The following is a 17,036-nucleotide window of genomic DNA, read 5'->3' as shown; positions in this document are numbered from 1 at the left end:
AGTTTTAGGACTTACAAACAACCGTTATGTGAACAAAACTATAATACTCTCTTTAGCAACTTTGTTGCGAGAGTATAAAAATATTGTATATATGTACATATTAATACAACTATGTACAACTACATACACAAATCAAGTCTATAACCTGGACTTGAAAGTGAAAAAATAGTTCACTTTATTGAGCGCCTACTGTGAAGCGCAGCCTATACTGTTAGTTACTTAAATATATACGAATTTGTGTGTATATTTATTTATGCAAAATCCAACTTTATAACGGAAACTGGGATAGAAATTCGCATCGCCAGCGAGCACATTTAAGCCGACGCAGCAAAAACAGTCGAATAAGAGATTCCGTGACAGACAGATTGCAGCGCCAGCGTAATTTACATAATTGTTACACATAATTAAAAATTCTTTTAAAAACAATAACAGTGATTTCTATTTTGAAATTAAAATGGCGAATACAACAACAAAAGCGTCTTTTATCTATGTGCTAATAGGTAAATGTCCAATGAAATTATATACATATATTCTATTAATTATTAAACGAGTACTAAATACTTTTTCTAATTTTAGTGCTCGTGCTTGTCGCATTGGCCAGTGCAGATTCAGAGTCACAGTCGAAGCCGAAACAATGCAACGAAGAATGTCCCACGACACGCGATCTTGTTTGCGGTTATGACAGTAATTGTTATGCTAGATTTGACAACAAATGTCTGTACGATCGATTAAAATGTACCACGAAGCACAGTAAGTAGCTCCGAAAGCAACGGAACTTAATGAATTTTTTGTTCTTGTTTTTTCGTGAATAATATTAATTACTTATAATAATTGCGAGTGCAAGAGAATCTGAGAACGGCCTCTTCGGTTAAAATTTCACTGCTGCTGTTAAAATCTGAAGGTATTCTTGAAGACCTTGAGTATACTTTTAAAACAGTTCGAACGAATTATTATTTTTATAAAAAGAAAGAAGGCTTTGGCGAACTGTCTTTGCCCACTATAATACATACTTATTTTCAAGACAAACCGAATTAATCAAAATACACTCCTAACCTCTAAAGCGTCGAATCGAGTTCACACAAAATATAGAAATTTTATTTATTGATACACTTTCAGTGAGTATAGTGATTGCTTCCACATATATATTTATATAGCAGCAAATATTTTACGATTTAATCGCAATTTGATAAAAATTCAGAAATAGCCGGCTTAATATCTATATTTTCCAATAACGGAACAGAAACGAGCGAACCATTGTTATGCTACATGAATTGATATCGTCTCCGTCAACTTCCCAAATTTCATTGGTGGCTTGCGTGGCGATCTCTTCTTTTTTATAGAAAAAATTCATTATTTTTCACTCATTTTTGAACAGCTGTAATTTTTCCCAGCTCCCCCGAATTTAATTTTTTTTGGTTTAGTGAAGCTTAAAATCTCACCTTTTCAACACTGTGTAGTGTAACATAATGTGAAATAATAATCACAAACAGGAAAATACTCTTTCGACTACGCAATATTTATTATTGGGAAGCACCAGTTCATTGACCACAACAGAAAAAGCGTGAGCTGAAGTTGTGGCCGAAGTTAATTCCTCACCGAACTACTACATTTACGAATTCTCAAGTCACCTAGGACTTTTCTGCTCTCAATTCTACAAATCACTCTAATAAACTACAAATTATTTCAAATTACTTACTTGATATGATAGTTTTCTTTAATATAGTATAATTATCAGTTCAAGAATTCATAATAACCACTCTCAAGTTAATGGGTTCCCAATAATTTAATTTGCACTCCAACCTCAGCAGCTTACTAGGTTCCTCGCATCCTTCTTTTAACTACAAGTACATCTCCAGCCAAATGGCAAATCTCAAACTACCATGTATATATAATATTTATTACCCCTCTTTTGGCTTCTACATACCATATATTCTCGACATTACTTCGAAACTGACGAAACTTTTACATGTCACCTTTCACCGTCATCACTAAAGGTAACTTTTCGAAAAAAATGAATGATATTGTTTGGAAACAAATGTCGAACCCAAGAACTATGTATATAGAACGCAAAAATATATCCATAAATTCGCCAGTTCAATATTACAATGTACTTAGTCATAGGTTCATATTCTTCAATATAATATTATGGAGAATTTTTTCTCAGCTTTATTATAAAAATATTAATTTAATTATTTACATTTCAGATCTCGAAACGGTAGATATGTCTTTGTGTGATTTAGCTGAACGGAAAACCCATCCAGCTTATAGGCTTTGCTAAGGACTCGCTTACTCCATATGTATTTTAATAAATTATTTGCAATGTCATCACAATCTAAATGTTAAAGAATTGTACTCAAATGATCACTACACATAGACTTAAGCGGATTTCTTGTAGACAATAATTATAAACAAAATAACAAATAACTTATCAAACTTGACTCTAAACAATGTTCTCATATTTAAAATAGAATAAAGAAACACCAAAGTTTTTATTACGAGTATCCTACAGGCAAAAGCCGATGTTTTATTTTATTTTTTTTTTTTTTTTTTTATTATTTTGTATAATAGAAAAGTTTTAAAGTTATGTATGTACTTAAGCCTTAAGCCACTGTTTTGACACCCTATTTCATGATATTTACGAGCACAGAGCCTGTCGATGAGCGTGTGCTGTTGCAATGTTTTTGATGTTAGTGAGAACAAAGTAAAATGCGATGCTCGATATGAAACAAAGTTATTTTATAAAGGAACCCACCCATACAGACAGAAAAAGCTTCCCTAAAACCAGTTGTGATCCAACTTCTGTTTCTTTCCATATTTCATGTTTGTATGTAAATAACGAAGTAAAGATCTTTCTGCATTGTTGCCAATTAAACAGCGCTTTCGAATATACATTTTGTTACTACGTATAGTAACGCAGCTTCGAAATAGAAACTGTGAATATGCATGCCAGTATACTTATCTATCCACCCAAATCGAAATGGCAGCTAATTGGCAGTTTGTAGTTTATACATGGAAAAAGGTACGGAACTCGTTCTCAAAAGTTGTCGTAGGTACAGATCCCCTTAAACGGAAGGTGTTGTTGGCAACATAAAAAAATGTAAAGCTTCATCATATCTTTGCCATTCCCTAGAGGTGGTATTATATTATTTGTCGGCTTATAAGTTTTCAACAAATAATAGCTAAATTTCTGAGAAAAGAAAGAAGAGGGAAATAGGGAAAAGGGAAGAGTATATACTACTTCACCAAAATTATTATAGAAATTGCAATACACGTTAAAGCAAACTAACAATGTTCTTTCATGGTTTAAGTACGCACGAAGGTTTGACGAAATACAACCCGGTATTCCGTAGGCTTAGTACATGCTAATATTGTATGCAAATGTACAATATTCACATATGCGGTCAGTAGAGACCATACAATTTTTTAATCCACTTGAACTGACTTAATTTTAATAAAAAAAAAACAACTCATGCCAGAAATTCCATGACTTCCATGAAGTTCGAACAAATTATTCTACAATTTTCGATTTCGCCGCGTCTAAGTTCAAAAGACCATACTCGTACACTATATTTGTAAACTTATAATATGATAATTGGTATTCAATTGTATATTTTGAATATATATCATATAATATACATTAGAGCAGGTCGTTTTTTTTATACTCTTGCAACATGTTGCTACAGAGTGTAAAGTTGTTTCACCTACCGGTTGTACATAAAACCTAAAACTAAGTGAGATAGGTAAACGATTTCATATACATATATAAAGGATCATGATGACTGCTTTAAATTCGGCTGACTGACTTTCTGCCCGTTCGTCCGTCTAAGCTATAACTTGAGTAAAAATTAAAATTTCTTGATGAAACTTCGTATGCGCGATCCGCACACTTTGAGGTGTTATCACATATTTAAAGACACACCCGACCGATTTGAACCAAATTTGGTATGCGAAAGCGAAAGAAATCGGTCTAAACTCACGCCTCCTTCTCATATACCATAGTTTTAAATTCGATTTGATTCCCTTACTTTTTAGTATATATGTAAATCAAGACGCACTTAATAAAACGAGATGAAACTAACCCTATTTCCAGAAATTATCCAAATCGGACCGAAAATATCGGTCAGTGTGTAAGATATATAATGAAATTCAGAGAGAATCCTGATGATGTATGTCTGTGTGCCAAAGTGGGTTGAATCGGTTAGCTCCCATATGCATAATACAAAGATTTTCGAACTTCCGAGTGACTTTATACCACATATACCTGCCAATATGTGACTTATCTTAATATTGGATCAGTCTAAAACTTTCATCGGTGTAAATCGGTGTAACCTCCAACCAGTTCAAGAAAAACTTTTTTCAAAAAAATTGTAATTTAAACTTGCTATTGATATAAAAAAGTCCGTTGACGTATAAACTGCTTTCGTTCATCGTTACAAATTTCGATGTTTATTAATGTAAAAAATTCAAAAAACGAAGGCCAAAGACATTTTGCCCCGAAGTTTGTTAAAAAAATATTGCATACATATACATATACACTTGTGTATTTAATTATTACAATCTATGTATAAAGGGTCCCATCACATTGGCCATAAATCTGAATATCGAAGAAACCATCGAACGCGTTAGTCCCTCCTCTATTTCGGCACTTTGGTTGAGAGCCTCAATTTCATCATTTTTTTTGGTGGACACATCCATAATCTGTAAGACTACTTCTTCATCCACCATATCCTTTCTGGCGGAATACTGCACTTCGTCGCCGTTGAACCGTTCGATATCATTGAAGCGTTCGTCATTCGCTGGATCCAAGTAGAGACGTGAAAGCCGCGCAGCAAGCTTTTCATTAGGCCGTGCGTGTATTAATGCTATGGAATCTGAAATAATCTTCACGCATGTAACCAAAATAAACACTGCAGGCGATTTACCAGCTTACATGCCACCAACAAAAGAAGCGAAATTTTACGACTAGACATCTTCCAAAACTATATACCGTTTTTTACTGGTTTAAACACTCACTGGCTTAACGAATCGACTGGCAGTCATTTTTGCTTGCTGACAAAATTTATTAAAAACTGCTACGTGACAAATTTTGATTTCACTAAAATAGCTGTGTTACGCACATATACACATTATGTATGTGTTTGTAAATAATTATTGGCGCAAAAATGTTTCCGCTTCAATAACTATCGGTTCCTCACGTTCCAAAACTACTATAAATGCCTAAATATTCAGGTCATTATAAATAATTATGTACATCCAGTTGTCCACCTCTTAATTAATCCAAGAGATATTCACCTTTAAAGGCTGATTTTGAGCTTGGAGAGTGGAGTCCGCTCTAAGCCTTACAGTAACTTTATAGTCTTCTTAAACACCAGTTTCCCAAAAGAAGGCGCCAAACACTGTTTAATTGAATCATGAGCTTATGCCAATACCTAGTTAGAAAACTCCTTCAAATAATGCTGTATTAAGCCGATTGGGTGATGTTCATAGAGATCCCCCAATAGATCGGGCACTTACTATAATGGAAGCGATCAACTTAGCCTAAACTTAATCTTACCTGATCCCACCTGAACTAATTTCACAAGGTCGGCAACACTAAACTCAATACCATATATTTTTGGGGTCAGTAGCAGACGATAGGTGTTTTTAATCAGAGTGTTGGCTGCACACAAACAAATTCAAATCTGAAAGCAATGAGAAGTAGTTGTTTCCCAGACTAAGGTTAGAGAATTACGACAAGGCAAATTGAAAACTCTACTATATATACATCACGCTTGGATTATGCCTTCATTCTATACATACAAACATACATATGTACGATATAATAATGCGAGCAGCATTGGATAGATCTATGTGTTTTAGGACTGTAAATTTCAGAATAAATTTACACTTGTATCAACAAAATTATTTTCATTAAAAAAAAGCGCATGAACTTCTTTGAATACAGGGTGTTTAGAAAATTTTCATTTTTTTTCATTAATTGAGCATTTTCATTATAGTCAGACCGTTGCAAATTACATTATACATTGATAGGTTTGATGGCTGATCCAGACATCCCCCTTGGACCAATATATGCAGTATTTTGTGAAGCCGTGAAAATATAACTCCTTTAATTTGACCTTATAAGTCAGCAAAGCAGCTTATGTAAAAAATTTTCTCAATCGTTTAATTTATATTACCGCCCAGTTCGGTGAGTTATCTAAAAGTGTGAGCTCCCAAGTGTTTAAACCCAAATCTTGCCAACGCTGACAAACAAGGAAGTGCTGAGATGTTTCCACCTCAACTTCTTCCATACAGCTTCTGCAGCTGGCATTCGGTCAGTTCTCAACTTTAGAGCATGCACAAGTTGGAGGCCAGGAGGCTTGTTGGAAGCCTCACAATTAGGGTAAGGTTAGTCTTTCTGACAAAAAAGAGCTCACGGGATCTCTTACAATCAATATTGAGCCTAAAAGATCTTAAAACAGCCTTCCCCCAAGTTTTGATTCGTCCGTAAAAAACACACTGCCTCTCTCCAGTTTAAATTGACCAATTTTGGCAATTTTTATCAGATCGTAAATCACCGTTAAAATCCATTGGGAACTGTTCTATAATACTGCAACAAAAACATATGGTGAAAATTTACTAAAAAGTAAGTTGGGATAAAGTTATTCGATAACAATAAAATACCCTTACCGTTAGTATACGTCTACACCTTAAATTCGAGTGATTATTATAACTAAAAATAAATCAATTAAAAGTAATAATTATTGAAAAAGTGGAGTGAAGAGAGAAATTTAAAATATAACGGGTTCTAGTTAACGTATATTTTTGGAATACGTCAACATTCCAGGTTTTTCTTGGTGAAACACAACTACATCAGTGCAAATATCAATTTAAGATAATCTAGAAGCAACTTTCATCGACGTTCAAGATAAATATGTCAAGAACGCCCGTTTATTAATTCATATGTACATAATTATGTACATACTTTTGTATATTTTATGCGTACATATGCCAGTCAACATAATTAATGGGTGTTTTTCTCTTATCACTGGTTTGACAATTTCCAAATTAAGCTTTTTCATATCCAAAGAATATCGTCCAACGTTCATAGCCCTCCTCACATAGGTAAGTGTCCATTGAGCAATAATCGTTGCTGTAATCTGTGTATTCTACAATTGTTTTTTTGACGATTAGATATAAAATACACAAACATACGCACATAATTAGAAACCATTAATTCACAACTTTTGGGTTACTTACTTGTGCCAGCCATACACTCTGCTATCTCCAAATGGCATTTCGATGCATATTTCCGTATGCAACCAGCACCGTCATCATAACGACATAACGGTATAGTAGTTTCATTTATCTTACAATTACTCTCAAGATCACATTTTCCTGTCACACTTGGAGGACCGTTAACTGTAGCAGGTTGCGGCTTCGTCTCAGCAAAACAGCCTTTTCAATTTTGAAAATAGTTGTTTGGGTGTTAAATGCGTACATATGGATATGTGTATGTAAAGAGATATAGTAAACAATTTTACTCACACATTAGTATTAAACAAAACGCGAATTTTATGGTTAGCATGTTTTAAATAAAAATAACGTATATTTCTGTGGACGGTTGAAGAGGAACTAACTTCTTAAGCTAATTCAATTAAAATACATACATGCCTATATTTTGTTCGCATTATCAGTAGACACTGGCAAAAATATTTTGTTACTGACTTTTGTGTTTATAAACACCATTTTTGCTCATTTAGAATACTTTAAAAATTAGAGTAAAACTCAGAAGGAAACAACATATACATATATATATAAATAAACATGGACTATTCCTTCAATTTTCTGGCTTTCGATGTGAAATTTTGCACACATCCTTTTCTCATCAAGAAATTTTTTTATCGGAGCCGCCGATATTGGACCTCTATTATAGGATATATAATATATAGTTGTCACACATCCTGATCGATCAAGTCAAGTAGAAAAACTTTTTTATTTATCTTCACAAATTTCATATAAATTATTGCCCAAAATAACACCAAATTCTACGAATAAATTGTTCAGATCGCACCACTAGATTATATAGATGTCATACAAACTGACCGCTCAAAATCAAGTCTTTGTATGAAATACTTTTTGGGATAAAAACGATTAAAAGGTTTGCCGATTAAATTTTCAGATTTAGTTAAGCTTTAAGAAAAAATAGTTGCTAGAAGAAATTCCCCATGAGAAAAGCAGCATATTTTAGCTTTAAAGCAGTCGAAGTTAACGTTTTTTCTTGATTTTAACACTTTTTTGTATGCATGTAGATACTTTTTCAAACTTTTTTTTACTGACTTATTAGAGACCATATTTTTCGCTGTGCATGTTTTTTTATATACTCATTTATTTCCGCATTTTTATCACAAAAACCGCTCACCGCTGAGTTTGCACAGAGTATCGCGTACAAACACAGGTGTGCATACACGTGTGTATGTGAACTCCAGTCACGAACAGCAACAAATAGATCGTAGTTTCATAACGTTACGCTTTCAAATTAATATTACTGCTGAAATTGTTTAATATCTTAAAAGGTAAAAAGTGATGTTTTAAAAACAATTCTTAGTTATTCAAATATCATTTTATATTTTCTGTGGATTAATTTTCCATTCCATTTATGAACTATTACTAAAAAGTCAACTTCAAACTAGCTTGCCCCAATTTCGACTAGGTGCCACACATAAAGGCAGAATTTTCGCAGTATGCTTGTGAATAAACCGCGTACTCTATTGATAAAAGTAAAAAATTTAAATTTTAAATAACACAATTACAATTGAGTTGTGAACCTCTTTGATCTTGGCATTCTTCATACTTCAGATGGCATAAGGAGTAAAAATATTTAAAACACACAATTTCCCGATCGAGTGCACATATAGCATTTTGACTCTCCGGAACACAGTCAGACACATCGCCACAATCCGTTGATGGAATGCATTCAACAACCACTAAATATTAACATTTGAATTGAATTTATTTATGTAAATACTGCGTAATTTTACTTACATTTCAATGTCTGACCGTGTAATAATATTAATAAAAATGCTAAGCGCATGTTAGATTTGGTAGTTTTGTAGGCGCAAGTGCTGCTAAAACACTGTCGCCGCAATTGATTTTTTAGACAAGCTGCCGTTGAGAAGTTTAACCAAATACGAACCTGTAGAATCTCGTGTAGTGTTACAATATGTTTACCAGTTGGTGGGAATGTTTATAATATATTTGAAATTTTTTATCTGAACATTCATGAAAATGTAATTTTCACGCTACTGTAATATAATTGTTAATATACAAATACATATGTGCATGTGTCAAATTATATACATATAATGGGTATAGGGATTTTAACTGCTTTGCTGTTTAAAATATAAAACGAAACTCGTAAATATTGCATGACACTCTATCAGCAAATAAATCTTACTATCTTAATTACATTGTGAACTCATATACTGAGTTAGAAATATTTGTACACGATGATAGAATCAACGTCGCTTCTTTTTATCCTGTTTGCGTAACTTGTGCAATCGCCGCATATTTCCCATTTCGCTGTTGAACTTGTAATCCTTTAAGTGGCATTAAAACAAATCGTATTTCAGATTTAGGTTGCCATTATAATATGATACAACAAACCTCGCTTCCATCTTCGCCATTCGATCCTTCACTAGCAGCAGGGAGCAAAATCGATGCCGCAATACAGATGAGCTGAAATATTGCGCCTACAAATAATCCATAACGTAGCAGCGCATTAAAGAGATCGTCACTGTTATATCTGTCCAACCTTAAGCCATTTTCAAAAAGGGCCCCCATAATTTCTAGTTATAATTAATGCAATTTTTTGTATCGATGAAATGTTCACAAAATTATCAGTTTGTTTATTTTTTAGGATGCGTCTGCTTCTTCTTTTCCAATCACTTGCAAATCAGTCACAATAACGTTTATGAACTCTAACAAATTATCAAAGTAAAATTGACAGCAACTACATGAAGATGTATGTAGTGGTGTATCAAATTTGTGAAATTATCAACATTATATTTTAACGGTTATAAATTTTGAATTTATTTTTTCTCATATAGCAAAGGTATACATGACAAAAACCGCTCTAAATGTTTATATATAAAATATAATGTCGCGCTAGATATATATTTTAACTGTTCAGGAGTAAGCAAATATATAAGCCATTAATAAAATATAAAATACAAATTATTATTTTAAAAATGGCTTAACTTCTTGCTCTCTCGTAACCTACATTATTGTACTATAAAAATCTATCTCTAATTATATTTTATGCTTTAAGCACCAGGTTTTTCTGCCGACGGCTCACATATGGGATGGGTGCTACTCTCATAAGTTGGAATCATATACTTTATGTTGATAAATGCATTGGGCCCTCCACATGTTTCAAGCAAAGAGAGAGTATCTTCGATAACATCGCCGATGCGACGACTACGATCAGGATCAACACCAGAACCGAGGTTGACATTAATGTTCTTATATAAATTACATACGGCCAACAGCTGCCGGTAGTATGGAACGAGAGCTTGTCCAACGCAAGGCCCTGACGTAAAATACATTGGATGCAATTCTTTCAATTTCAATGTAATCATGTTTTAAAACTTACCAACCAGAACCATAGTTTGCAAGACTTTTAGCGCTGATATTATTATTCGTTTATCACGAGTGTTGAATGCTCTTTTGAACGGAAGTATCAGTTTGGGCAGAACTGGTAAAATTTTATGCGGCGCTTTGAGGATTAAATCCATCGCAGCTTCTTGAGCAAGTGAACGTATGTCTATGTCAGTATCCGCTAGACTGGAATTAGGGAAAAATAAAACATTGAGGATATCACCTTGATGAAATATTTCGACGTACCCATCCACAAATATTGGCAAATAGTAGCAATAGTCAAGTTCCTTTGGTTCACAAAACCATTTCACTGTTCCTGAAATACCCTTTCCACTTCCTTTAATTCTTTTAGCTACCGGGATGTCACCACGCCGAAAATACATTTTAAAGAGTGTTTCCTTAACAGGCCGCTTCTTGTATATATAGATTCTACGAAGATTCGGATTAAACTTAAGCAAAAGTCTTAAAAATTTCAATCAATAGAAACTCACTTTGGTGGTGGTTCAACCATTGTGTTCTTCTGGAGTGCTTGATAAGTAAAGGCCGGAACAGTACGAATAGGCTGTTAAATGATTTTTTTTTTAAATATAACTGTACGTTGTATACGAAAAGCCTGCTCTTTTCTGAATATGCCTTATAAATACTTATTCGTACCAAATTTTTCCTTTGTAATAAATAATTGCGACATTCCTTTCCTGTTATGTGCATTATTTTATCGTGTCCTTAGTATATTGGAGTGAGAAATCGTCCGTCGGATTTTTACTCAAATTATCCTGCTATATTTTCACGCTGAAATTAAATAAAAATGCCAAAAATTTGAATGAAAAATTTATATGCAATTGCTTCAGAACTTTCTTCACAAAAAACTTTTTACTGAAACTGGAATATTATACAGTTTATTGGAATGAACGAATAAGAATAGAAATACATTTTGAGGAAATTTTATTTAATTTTCACAATAAATTCACAGTTTTGGTACAAAACAGAACAAAAAATTAGCGATATGAAAGAAGAAATTTCCCGTAATGGTGAATAAAACGCTTTAAATGACAAGTTGAAGTGACATCTCCCATTGCCCATATCAGCTGACAATCAGGAAGGTTATTTCTAGATTGGCGCTTATCAAAAGAAAAGTATTCCACTTAAAAGATTTTCAACCGGTATTAAGTAACATATTAAATTTTAATTAATTTGAAATAATAGTGTTTAACAGAAAAGCAGTAATGTCAACTTTGCGAATGGGAATAAATCGACGAATTGCAGCAAGCATTGTAGGCCGGTCTATTGAGTGCAATGTGTCGCCCGCTTACAGATCGATTGGTGCACAGTGCAGACGTTATGCATCACAGGTTACTCCAAAAAGAAATGGTACAAGCACTTTTAAATTAGCACTTATTGGAGCGGGCATTGGAGCCGCTTCAGGTACAGCATATTCTGTATATGGAAATTGGAAAGATAAAAGTTCTCACATGGAGCATCAACGTATTCCACCCAAAATTCTAAAAGAACTACCAGATGTTAAAATAACTAAGCGATTCATTAATCCCAATGATAAATCAAATTTAAACATAATACTTTTTCAATATCAAACGTGTCCCTTCTGTTGCAAAGTGCGAGCTTTTCTTGATTTCATGGGTATATCGTACTCTGTGGTCGAGGTTGATGCAGTACTGCGACAAGACATAAAATGGTCCGAACAAAAGAAAGTGCCTATGATTTTGGTTGAGCAAGGCGATGGACGTTACATACAGATGTCGGACTCAAGTGCAATTATCTCTCTCTTGGCATCATACTTAAATGACAAGGAAACTGATATAGGCGAGTTAGCCAAGTTTTATCCCATGATATCATATTTCGATGACGACGATAAGAAACGCTTAGATATAATGAACAAATATTTCCTTATGTATCAAGATAAAACACCTAAACATGCAACTCGAGAAATTCAGGAGTGAGTATGCCATTCCATTCAAAATAATAAATTTTTTTTTTTATTTGTCAACGCTTCAGGAACGAACGGAAATGGCGTACGTGGGCGGATTCACATCTTGTGCATCTTATCTCACCCAACTGCTACCGCACTTTGAGTGAAGCACGTGAAACATTTGAGTGGTTTTCGAAGGCAGGCGAATGGGATATTTACTTCCCCAAATGGGAACGTGATCTAATGGTGAATGTGGGTGCATTTGCTATGTGGGGTATAAGTAAAATAATAAAACGACGACATGGGTTGTCAGATGATGTACGCTCGCATATATATGATGCCCTTGATAAGTGGACCGGAGAACTTGAAAAACAGAAAAAGAAATTTATGGGAGGTGACCGTCCAAATTTAGCTGATCTATCAGTTTTTGGTGTACTTAATAGCATGGAAGGTTGTGAAACTTTTGGAGATTGCTTGAAAAATACTAACATTGGTAAGGAAAACAGACACAGACTTATTTATATAAAGACTTAAAATTCGATTTTATCGCTAGGTGTATGGTACAACAACGTAAAGGAAATGGTCGACCGGAATCGTGGCAATTTGGTTAGACGAACAGATTTGCTTCCGCTTAATGCTTAATGACCTAAAGGATATTTTAAACGTTGTGTCATATATTTATTGAAATAACCAAAGTGATTAAGCATTAATTTAAAAGCTTTAATAAATTATTATAATAATGTTATAATTTTTATTTTATTATATAAACCTTCCTCAAATTTGTATCATCAACCATTAAAGTTTATAAGTAAAATCATGTTTCATGTTATCACGGTTATATGATCTAAAATACTAATTTAAGCGGGATATAACCGTGCAGACTTGTATGCATACCGAGTCGCAAGTAAGTTCACTATACAATAACTTGACATGTTGTTCAGACATCATTTCGTTGTAATTGTTGAAGTGAACGGACATGACCCCAGCAAAGGAAATTTTCGCGCTAGTTGTAATTTCGGTGTGCAAGGAAAAAAAAAACGAAAGCAACGCTTTTGGTGCAAAAAATTTTAAAAATAAAAGACACCTCTATGAGAGACGCTTTAACGCCACATGAACGGCTTTCGGCTACCATCAGATGTTTGTCATCAGGCGAGAGTTTTGAAGATTTAAAATTTTTAACAGCAATATTGTGATTGAAATTTGTGAAGCAACAATAGAAACATTGGGGTTCAATTAGTATTCAAGTATTTCATTTCTAGTTTTATATTTTTTTATTTCATACACGAAAATTATTTTTATAATCATGAAAATTTAAAGAAAAAAATTAAAAACTAATTTTTTTGTATTATTTTTCTAATTATTTATGGTAGAAAAATTGTACTATAAAATTAAAAAAAAACCCAAATACATTTAAATTAAATTTACTGATACTGGGAGTCTCTAGAAAGTTCATTAAAAGATCGAGCTGGGGATTTTATACTACTATACTCAGCTGATTCCTCAAACACAGATTGAGAACAATCAATTCGATTGCTTTTTGGTGTAAGTATTTGTGGCGCTGGAGTTATGGCTGTGGGATAAACATCTGTTGGGGATCCTGAAGAGGTGTATGGAGTCGAAACACGAGATATTGTCAATGTTCTTGGATCTCTTTGCACTACATTTATCTGAACGGAATTCAAATCCAAGTTTCCCAACTGTCCATGTACCAATATCTCGTCTATGGCTCGTTTAGCGTATATTTGCTGCTCCGCAGATAATTTCCTATATAAAACTGCCCATGATTCACTAAATACGTCAGCATCATCGCGTATAGCTTTTGTTTTTTTTGCTTGTTCAAGGTGTTCTTTTGCCTTTTCCAGAAACTTTGAATTATTGTCAGATTTCTTTCGTTTTTTACTATGCGAATGAGCCTGGAAATAGAGGAAAGACTAAAATTATTTTTGCACTTATTACAGATTCCAAAAAAAAAAAAAAAAAAATCCATTGCTAACGATTTCCATACACTTCGGAATTTCCCCAACTGCATTGGACCTATCGGTGGCAAGCATGTAGAAATTATGAAACCACCTGGAGCAGGCTCATACTATTACAACATGATGCATTTCCGGAGAATTTAATGAAGCCATTTAGTCGTACCCAACTAAGCTCCGACGAAACTATTTTCAATTACAGATTATCGAGTCGCTTTCGTATTCTTGCCAACAGCATAAACTTACCCCCTTATAAAGTATCTAAAATAGTTTTAGCATGCTGTTATATTCACGGAAAAATGGCTTGCTGTATATAAGTGACAGCATAGATTAACAAAATGTTAACACAAACAATGTACAAAACGCACCTTTGCAAAGTGCTTGTGAACTTTCCAAACTAAGGGCCATTCATGGAGGAAATTCGACAAATACAGCGAAACGCTTTCGTTGTTAACTGTATTTTAATACAGTTTTGTCAACTCCATGGCAAAATAAATTTTGTAACGTATAATAATGATACGATAAAACACAAATGTAATAATTAATATTCATACATAAATATTCTCTATAATAAATTTTACTCACCGTATTTTCAAATTCGGGGTCTTCAGGCGTACTTATTCCTGCCGTTGTCACTTCGTTTCCTCGAAGGAAGTCTAGGTGGTGGAAGTACCAAAGCGTTGGCTCATATATGTCCTCTCCACCAGCACCAGATTTTTCAGTGTTTTTAATTTTGCACAATTCTCTCCTATAGCAACTTCGCATGCCATTAACGCGCTTTTTTACTGTATCAATTGTGGCACCCTTATCAATTTCTTTCAATTTGTTAGCAAGTCTTTGCCAACTTTCTGTTCTTTTCAGATTATTTTTGTTAAATTCATTTTTTATTTCCCACAGCACTTTTTCTTCTCTAAAGGCTTCAATAAATTCTCTCCAAAAATCATTTTTTATAATAGCCATTGTGATGTGCGCACAATCCTTCACTTCAAAATTGACAACAAGTATGATCGGTCTGCATACCGGGCAAAAAAATTTAAAGATTTCAATTTCATTCATACTTGTATGCATACCTAGAATTTAGTACACGATGCGACGGTATGCAATACTTGACATGTAGCACAGACATGTCTGCACGTGTATATCCTGCTTTATGTACAAACAAAAATCTAATCTAAAATTTAATAAATTATTTATAAGAATAACCTGAAATTAAATAATTTATACTTAGACATGTGGCAGCATTATATTTTCATAGTGGCAGCCCTTTTTAAAACTGTCAAACAAAATTGTTAATTGTCATTCAATAGACAACACAAGGAGGAATTTCTGCAAATCACTTGCACGAATTATCATTTTAGTAATTTTTCTGGGGAAAATATTACATTAAGTAAAAATGCATAAAATTCAATCGTTTCCTGAGTATCAAGTTCCCGGTGCACAGCATCAGGATTTCTCACCTTACGAATCAAATGGAGGGTAAGTTTTTAAATAATTTCATATAATACATTTTCTGAGGGAAGTTATTTACAGATCCATTGTGGCTATTGCCGGTGAAGATTACGTTGTAATTGCTGCAGATACACGTTTGAGCAGTGGGTACACTATTCACACGCGAAAACAAAACAAACTTTTCCAATTGTCGGAGAAAACTGTACTTGGTTCAACTGGTTGCTGGTGTGATACATTAGCGCTCACTAGTCTTGTTAATGCACGTATGCAAATGTATGAGCATCTACACTTGAAGACCATGTCAACAGAAGCAGTAGCACAGATGTTGTCGATACTTATGTACAACCGTCGCTTTTTCCCTTACTACGTTTCAAATGTATTGGCTGGACTTGACTCCGAAGGAAAAGGTGTTGTCTATTCATACGATCCTATTGGTCACTGCGAACGTACCACATACCGCGCAGGTGGTTCGGCCGGTACGTTGCTGCAACCGGTATTGGACAATCAAATTGGTGGAAAAGATAGAGACGTGAAAAACAAACCTAAAGTACCCTTGGAGAAGGCTAAGGAAGTAGCTAAAGATGCCTTCATTTCAGCAGCGGAACGTGATATATACACTGGTGATTCAGTAATCTTGAAAGTCATCACGAAAGATGGAATTACAGAAGAAGAGGTGCAACTACGCAAGGATTAAATATGTATACAATAAACAACTTATTTTTATTAAAACATTCAAATAAATTTCGAATTTGAAAATATGCGTCATTGTTCTCCGATTTAGGTACATAAATTTTTATGTGCTAAAAAATAGAAGTGTATTTTCTAATGTCTCTTCCGTGTGTCTGCTACCCCTATTTCTCCTTTGCATCATTTTTGGAGCCTAGTAATTAGTATAATCTGTAAACTGATATATTTTGTTTTAATCAATATTTATCAAAAGCTTTTTACAGATAAAAGTAATAATTTTTCTCCATTTGAATATGTTAGTACACACTTGTTTTCCAAAATACCAAAGATAAAACTATATATTTGTATGTAGTTGATGTGCGCTT

General features: G+C 33.8%; 8 protein-coding genes across 10 annotated transcripts; 2 read left to right on the top strand and 6 right to left on the bottom strand.

Annotated features, from left to right (window-relative positions):
- Positions 1 to 4,431: 4,431 nt before the first annotated feature.
- Positions 4,432 to 5,017, bottom strand: LOC108969610. Its single transcript, XM_018934417.1, has 2 exons — positions 4,931 to 5,017; positions 4,432 to 4,871 (listed from the first exon to the last, which is right to left on the bottom strand). The coding sequence occupies exons 1-2, from the start codon at positions 4,968 to 4,970 to the stop codon at positions 4,552 to 4,554; spliced, it is 360 nt and encodes a 119-aa protein (XP_018789962.1). The 5' UTR covers positions 4,971 to 5,017; the 3' UTR covers positions 4,432 to 4,551.
- A 1,869-nt stretch (positions 5,018 to 6,886) lies between these two features.
- On the bottom strand, positions 6,887 to 7,709 carry LOC108969608. The gene is made up of 3 exons (XM_018934416.1): positions 7,528 to 7,709; positions 7,240 to 7,437; positions 6,887 to 7,148 (listed from the first exon to the last, which is right to left on the bottom strand). Exons 1-3 carry the CDS (start codon positions 7,565 to 7,567, stop codon positions 7,048 to 7,050), a joined length of 339 nt encoding a protein of 112 aa, XP_018789961.1. The 5' UTR covers positions 7,568 to 7,709; the 3' UTR covers positions 6,887 to 7,047.
- Positions 7,710 to 8,583: 874 nt separating this feature from the next.
- On the bottom strand, positions 8,584 to 9,175 carry LOC108969603. The gene is made up of 3 exons (XM_018934409.1): positions 9,025 to 9,175; positions 8,808 to 8,966; positions 8,584 to 8,747 (listed from the first exon to the last, which is right to left on the bottom strand). Exons 1-3 carry the CDS (start codon positions 9,071 to 9,073, stop codon positions 8,689 to 8,691), a joined length of 267 nt encoding a protein of 88 aa, XP_018789954.1. The 5' UTR covers positions 9,074 to 9,175; the 3' UTR covers positions 8,584 to 8,688.
- Positions 9,176 to 9,205: 30 nt separating this feature from the next.
- Positions 9,206 to 9,925, bottom strand: LOC108969604 (protein anon-73B1). The gene is made up of 2 exons (XM_018934411.1): positions 9,646 to 9,925; positions 9,206 to 9,578 (listed from the first exon to the last, which is right to left on the bottom strand). The coding sequence occupies exons 1-2, from the start codon at positions 9,820 to 9,822 to the stop codon at positions 9,498 to 9,500; spliced, it is 258 nt and encodes an 85-aa protein (XP_018789956.1). The 5' UTR covers positions 9,823 to 9,925; the 3' UTR covers positions 9,206 to 9,497.
- A 176-nt stretch (positions 9,926 to 10,101) lies between these two features.
- LOC108969647 (parkin coregulated gene protein homolog) lies at positions 10,102 to 11,658 on the bottom strand. 2 transcript variants are annotated; one of them, XM_018934504.1, is made up of 6 exons: positions 11,567 to 11,658; positions 11,293 to 11,427; positions 11,130 to 11,200; positions 10,885 to 11,067; positions 10,634 to 10,824; positions 10,102 to 10,570 (listed from the first exon to the last, which is right to left on the bottom strand). In XM_018934504.1, exons 2-6 carry the CDS (start codon positions 11,344 to 11,346, stop codon positions 10,305 to 10,307), a joined length of 765 nt encoding a protein of 254 aa, XP_018790049.1. In that variant the 5' UTR covers positions 11,347 to 11,427; positions 11,567 to 11,658; the 3' UTR covers positions 10,102 to 10,304. The 2 variants fall into 2 exon arrangements, with proteins under 2 accessions (XP_018790049.1, XP_018790048.1); XM_018934503.1 differs by lacking the exon at positions 11,567 to 11,658 and having other exon boundaries at positions 11,293 to 11,494.
- A 22-nt stretch (positions 11,659 to 11,680) lies between these two features.
- On the top strand, positions 11,681 to 13,307 carry LOC108969646 (prostaglandin E synthase 2). Of its 2 annotated transcripts, none has more exons than XM_018934501.1 (4): positions 11,681 to 11,771; positions 11,842 to 12,589; positions 12,649 to 13,055; positions 13,116 to 13,307. In XM_018934501.1, coding segments are annotated over exons 1-4 (1,245 nt in total). In that variant the 5' UTR covers positions 11,681 to 11,770; the 3' UTR covers positions 13,205 to 13,307. The 2 variants fall into 2 exon arrangements, with proteins under 2 accessions (XP_018790046.1, XP_018790047.1); XM_018934502.1 differs by having other exon boundaries at positions 11,717 to 11,798; positions 11,852 to 12,589.
- A 630-nt stretch (positions 13,308 to 13,937) lies between these two features.
- LOC108969645 lies at positions 13,938 to 15,531 on the bottom strand. The gene is made up of 2 exons (XM_018934500.1): positions 15,121 to 15,531; positions 13,938 to 14,475 (listed from the first exon to the last, which is right to left on the bottom strand). The coding sequence occupies exons 1-2, from the start codon at positions 15,493 to 15,495 to the stop codon at positions 13,984 to 13,986; spliced, it is 867 nt and encodes a 288-aa protein (XP_018790045.1). The 5' UTR covers positions 15,496 to 15,531; the 3' UTR covers positions 13,938 to 13,983.
- A 291-nt stretch (positions 15,532 to 15,822) lies between these two features.
- Positions 15,823 to 16,742, top strand: LOC108969595 (proteasome subunit beta type-1). The gene is made up of 2 exons (XM_018934396.1): positions 15,823 to 16,011; positions 16,066 to 16,742. Exons 1-2 carry the CDS (start codon positions 15,929 to 15,931, stop codon positions 16,676 to 16,678), a joined length of 696 nt encoding a protein of 231 aa, XP_018789941.1. The 5' UTR covers positions 15,823 to 15,928; the 3' UTR covers positions 16,679 to 16,742.
- Positions 16,743 to 17,036: the final 294 nt, after the last annotated feature.

Source organism: Bactrocera latifrons, unplaced genomic scaffold (assembly GCF_001853355.1).
Source record: "Bactrocera latifrons isolate USDA-ARS-PBARC rearing strain unplaced genomic scaffold, ASM185335v1 scaffold_26, whole genome shotgun sequence".
In the NCBI taxonomy this organism is placed as follows: Eukaryota; Metazoa; Arthropoda; class Insecta; order Diptera; family Tephritidae; genus Bactrocera; species Bactrocera latifrons.
This window is presented reverse-complemented; position numbering and strand designations above follow the sequence as displayed.

Bases quoted from the DNA above. Each gene is read 5' to 3' on its own strand.
- LOC108969610 (XM_018934417.1), bottom strand. From the start codon at position 4,970: ATGTCTAGTCGTAAAATTTCGCTTCTTTTGTTGGTGGCAT. The intron at 4,872-4,930 runs GTAAGCTGGTAA...AGATTATTTCAG, and splicing joins GCTTCTTTTGTTGGTGGCAT to ATTCCATAGCATTAATACAC.
- LOC108969608 (XM_018934416.1), bottom strand. From the start codon at position 7,567: ATGCTAACCATAAAATTCGCGTTTTGTTTAATACTAATGT. The intron at 7,438-7,527 runs GTGAGTAAAATT...AAAATTGAAAAG, and splicing joins GTTTTGTTTAATACTAATGT to GCTGTTTTGCTGAGACGAAG. The intron at 7,149-7,239 runs GTAAGTAACCCA...AAACAATTGTAG, and splicing joins AGAGTGTATGGCTGGCACAA to AATACACAGATTACAGCAAC.
- LOC108969603 (XM_018934409.1), bottom strand. From the start codon at position 9,073: ATGCGCTTAGCATTTTTATTAATATTATTACACGGTCAGACATTGAAA. The intron at 8,967-9,024 runs GTAAGTAAAATT...GTTAATATTTAG, and splicing joins ACACGGTCAGACATTGAAAT to TGGTTGTTGAATGCATTCCA. The intron at 8,748-8,807 runs GTTCACAACTCA...TTTTATCAATAG, and splicing joins AGAATGCCAAGATCAAAGAG to AGTACGCGGTTTATTCACAA.
- LOC108969604 (XM_018934411.1), bottom strand. From the start codon at position 9,822: ATGGGGGCCCTTTTTGAAAATGGCTTAAGGTTGGACAGATATAACAGT. The intron at 9,579-9,645 runs GTTTGTTGTATC...TGCCACTTAAAG, and splicing joins ATGGCGAAGATGGAAGCGAG to GATTACAAGTTCAACAGCGA.
- LOC108969647 (XM_018934504.1), bottom strand. From the start codon at position 11,346: ATGCACATAACAGGAAAGGAATGTCGCAATTATTTATTACAAAGGAAA. The intron at 11,068-11,129 runs GTGAGTTTCTAT...GAATCTTCGTAG, and splicing joins ATGGTTGAACCACCACCAAA to AATCTATATATACAAGAAGC. The intron at 10,571-10,633 runs GTAAGTTTTAAA...ATTTTACGTCAG, and splicing joins GCAAACTATGGTTCTGGTTG to GGCCTTGCGTTGGACAAGCT.
- LOC108969646 (XM_018934501.1), top strand. The intron at 12,590-12,648 runs GTGAGTATGCCA...TCAACGCTTCAG, and splicing joins GCAACTCGAGAAATTCAGGA to GAACGAACGGAAATGGCGTA. The intron at 13,056-13,115 runs GTAAGGAAAACA...TTTTATCGCTAG, and splicing joins CTTGAAAAATACTAACATTG to GTGTATGGTACAACAACGTA.
- LOC108969645 (XM_018934500.1), bottom strand. From the start codon at position 15,495: ATGGCTATTATAAAAAATGATTTTTGGAGAGAATTTATTGAAGCCTTT. The intron at 14,476-15,120 runs GTGAGTAAAATT...CTCTATTTCCAG, and splicing joins ACCCCGAATTTGAAAATACG to GCTCATTCGCATAGTAAAAA.
- LOC108969595 (XM_018934396.1), top strand. From the start codon at position 15,929: ATGCATAAAATTCAATCGTTTCCTGAGTATCAAGTTCCCGGTGCACAG. The intron at 16,012-16,065 runs GTAAGTTTTTAA...AGTTATTTACAG, and splicing joins CCTTACGAATCAAATGGAGG to ATCCATTGTGGCTATTGCCG.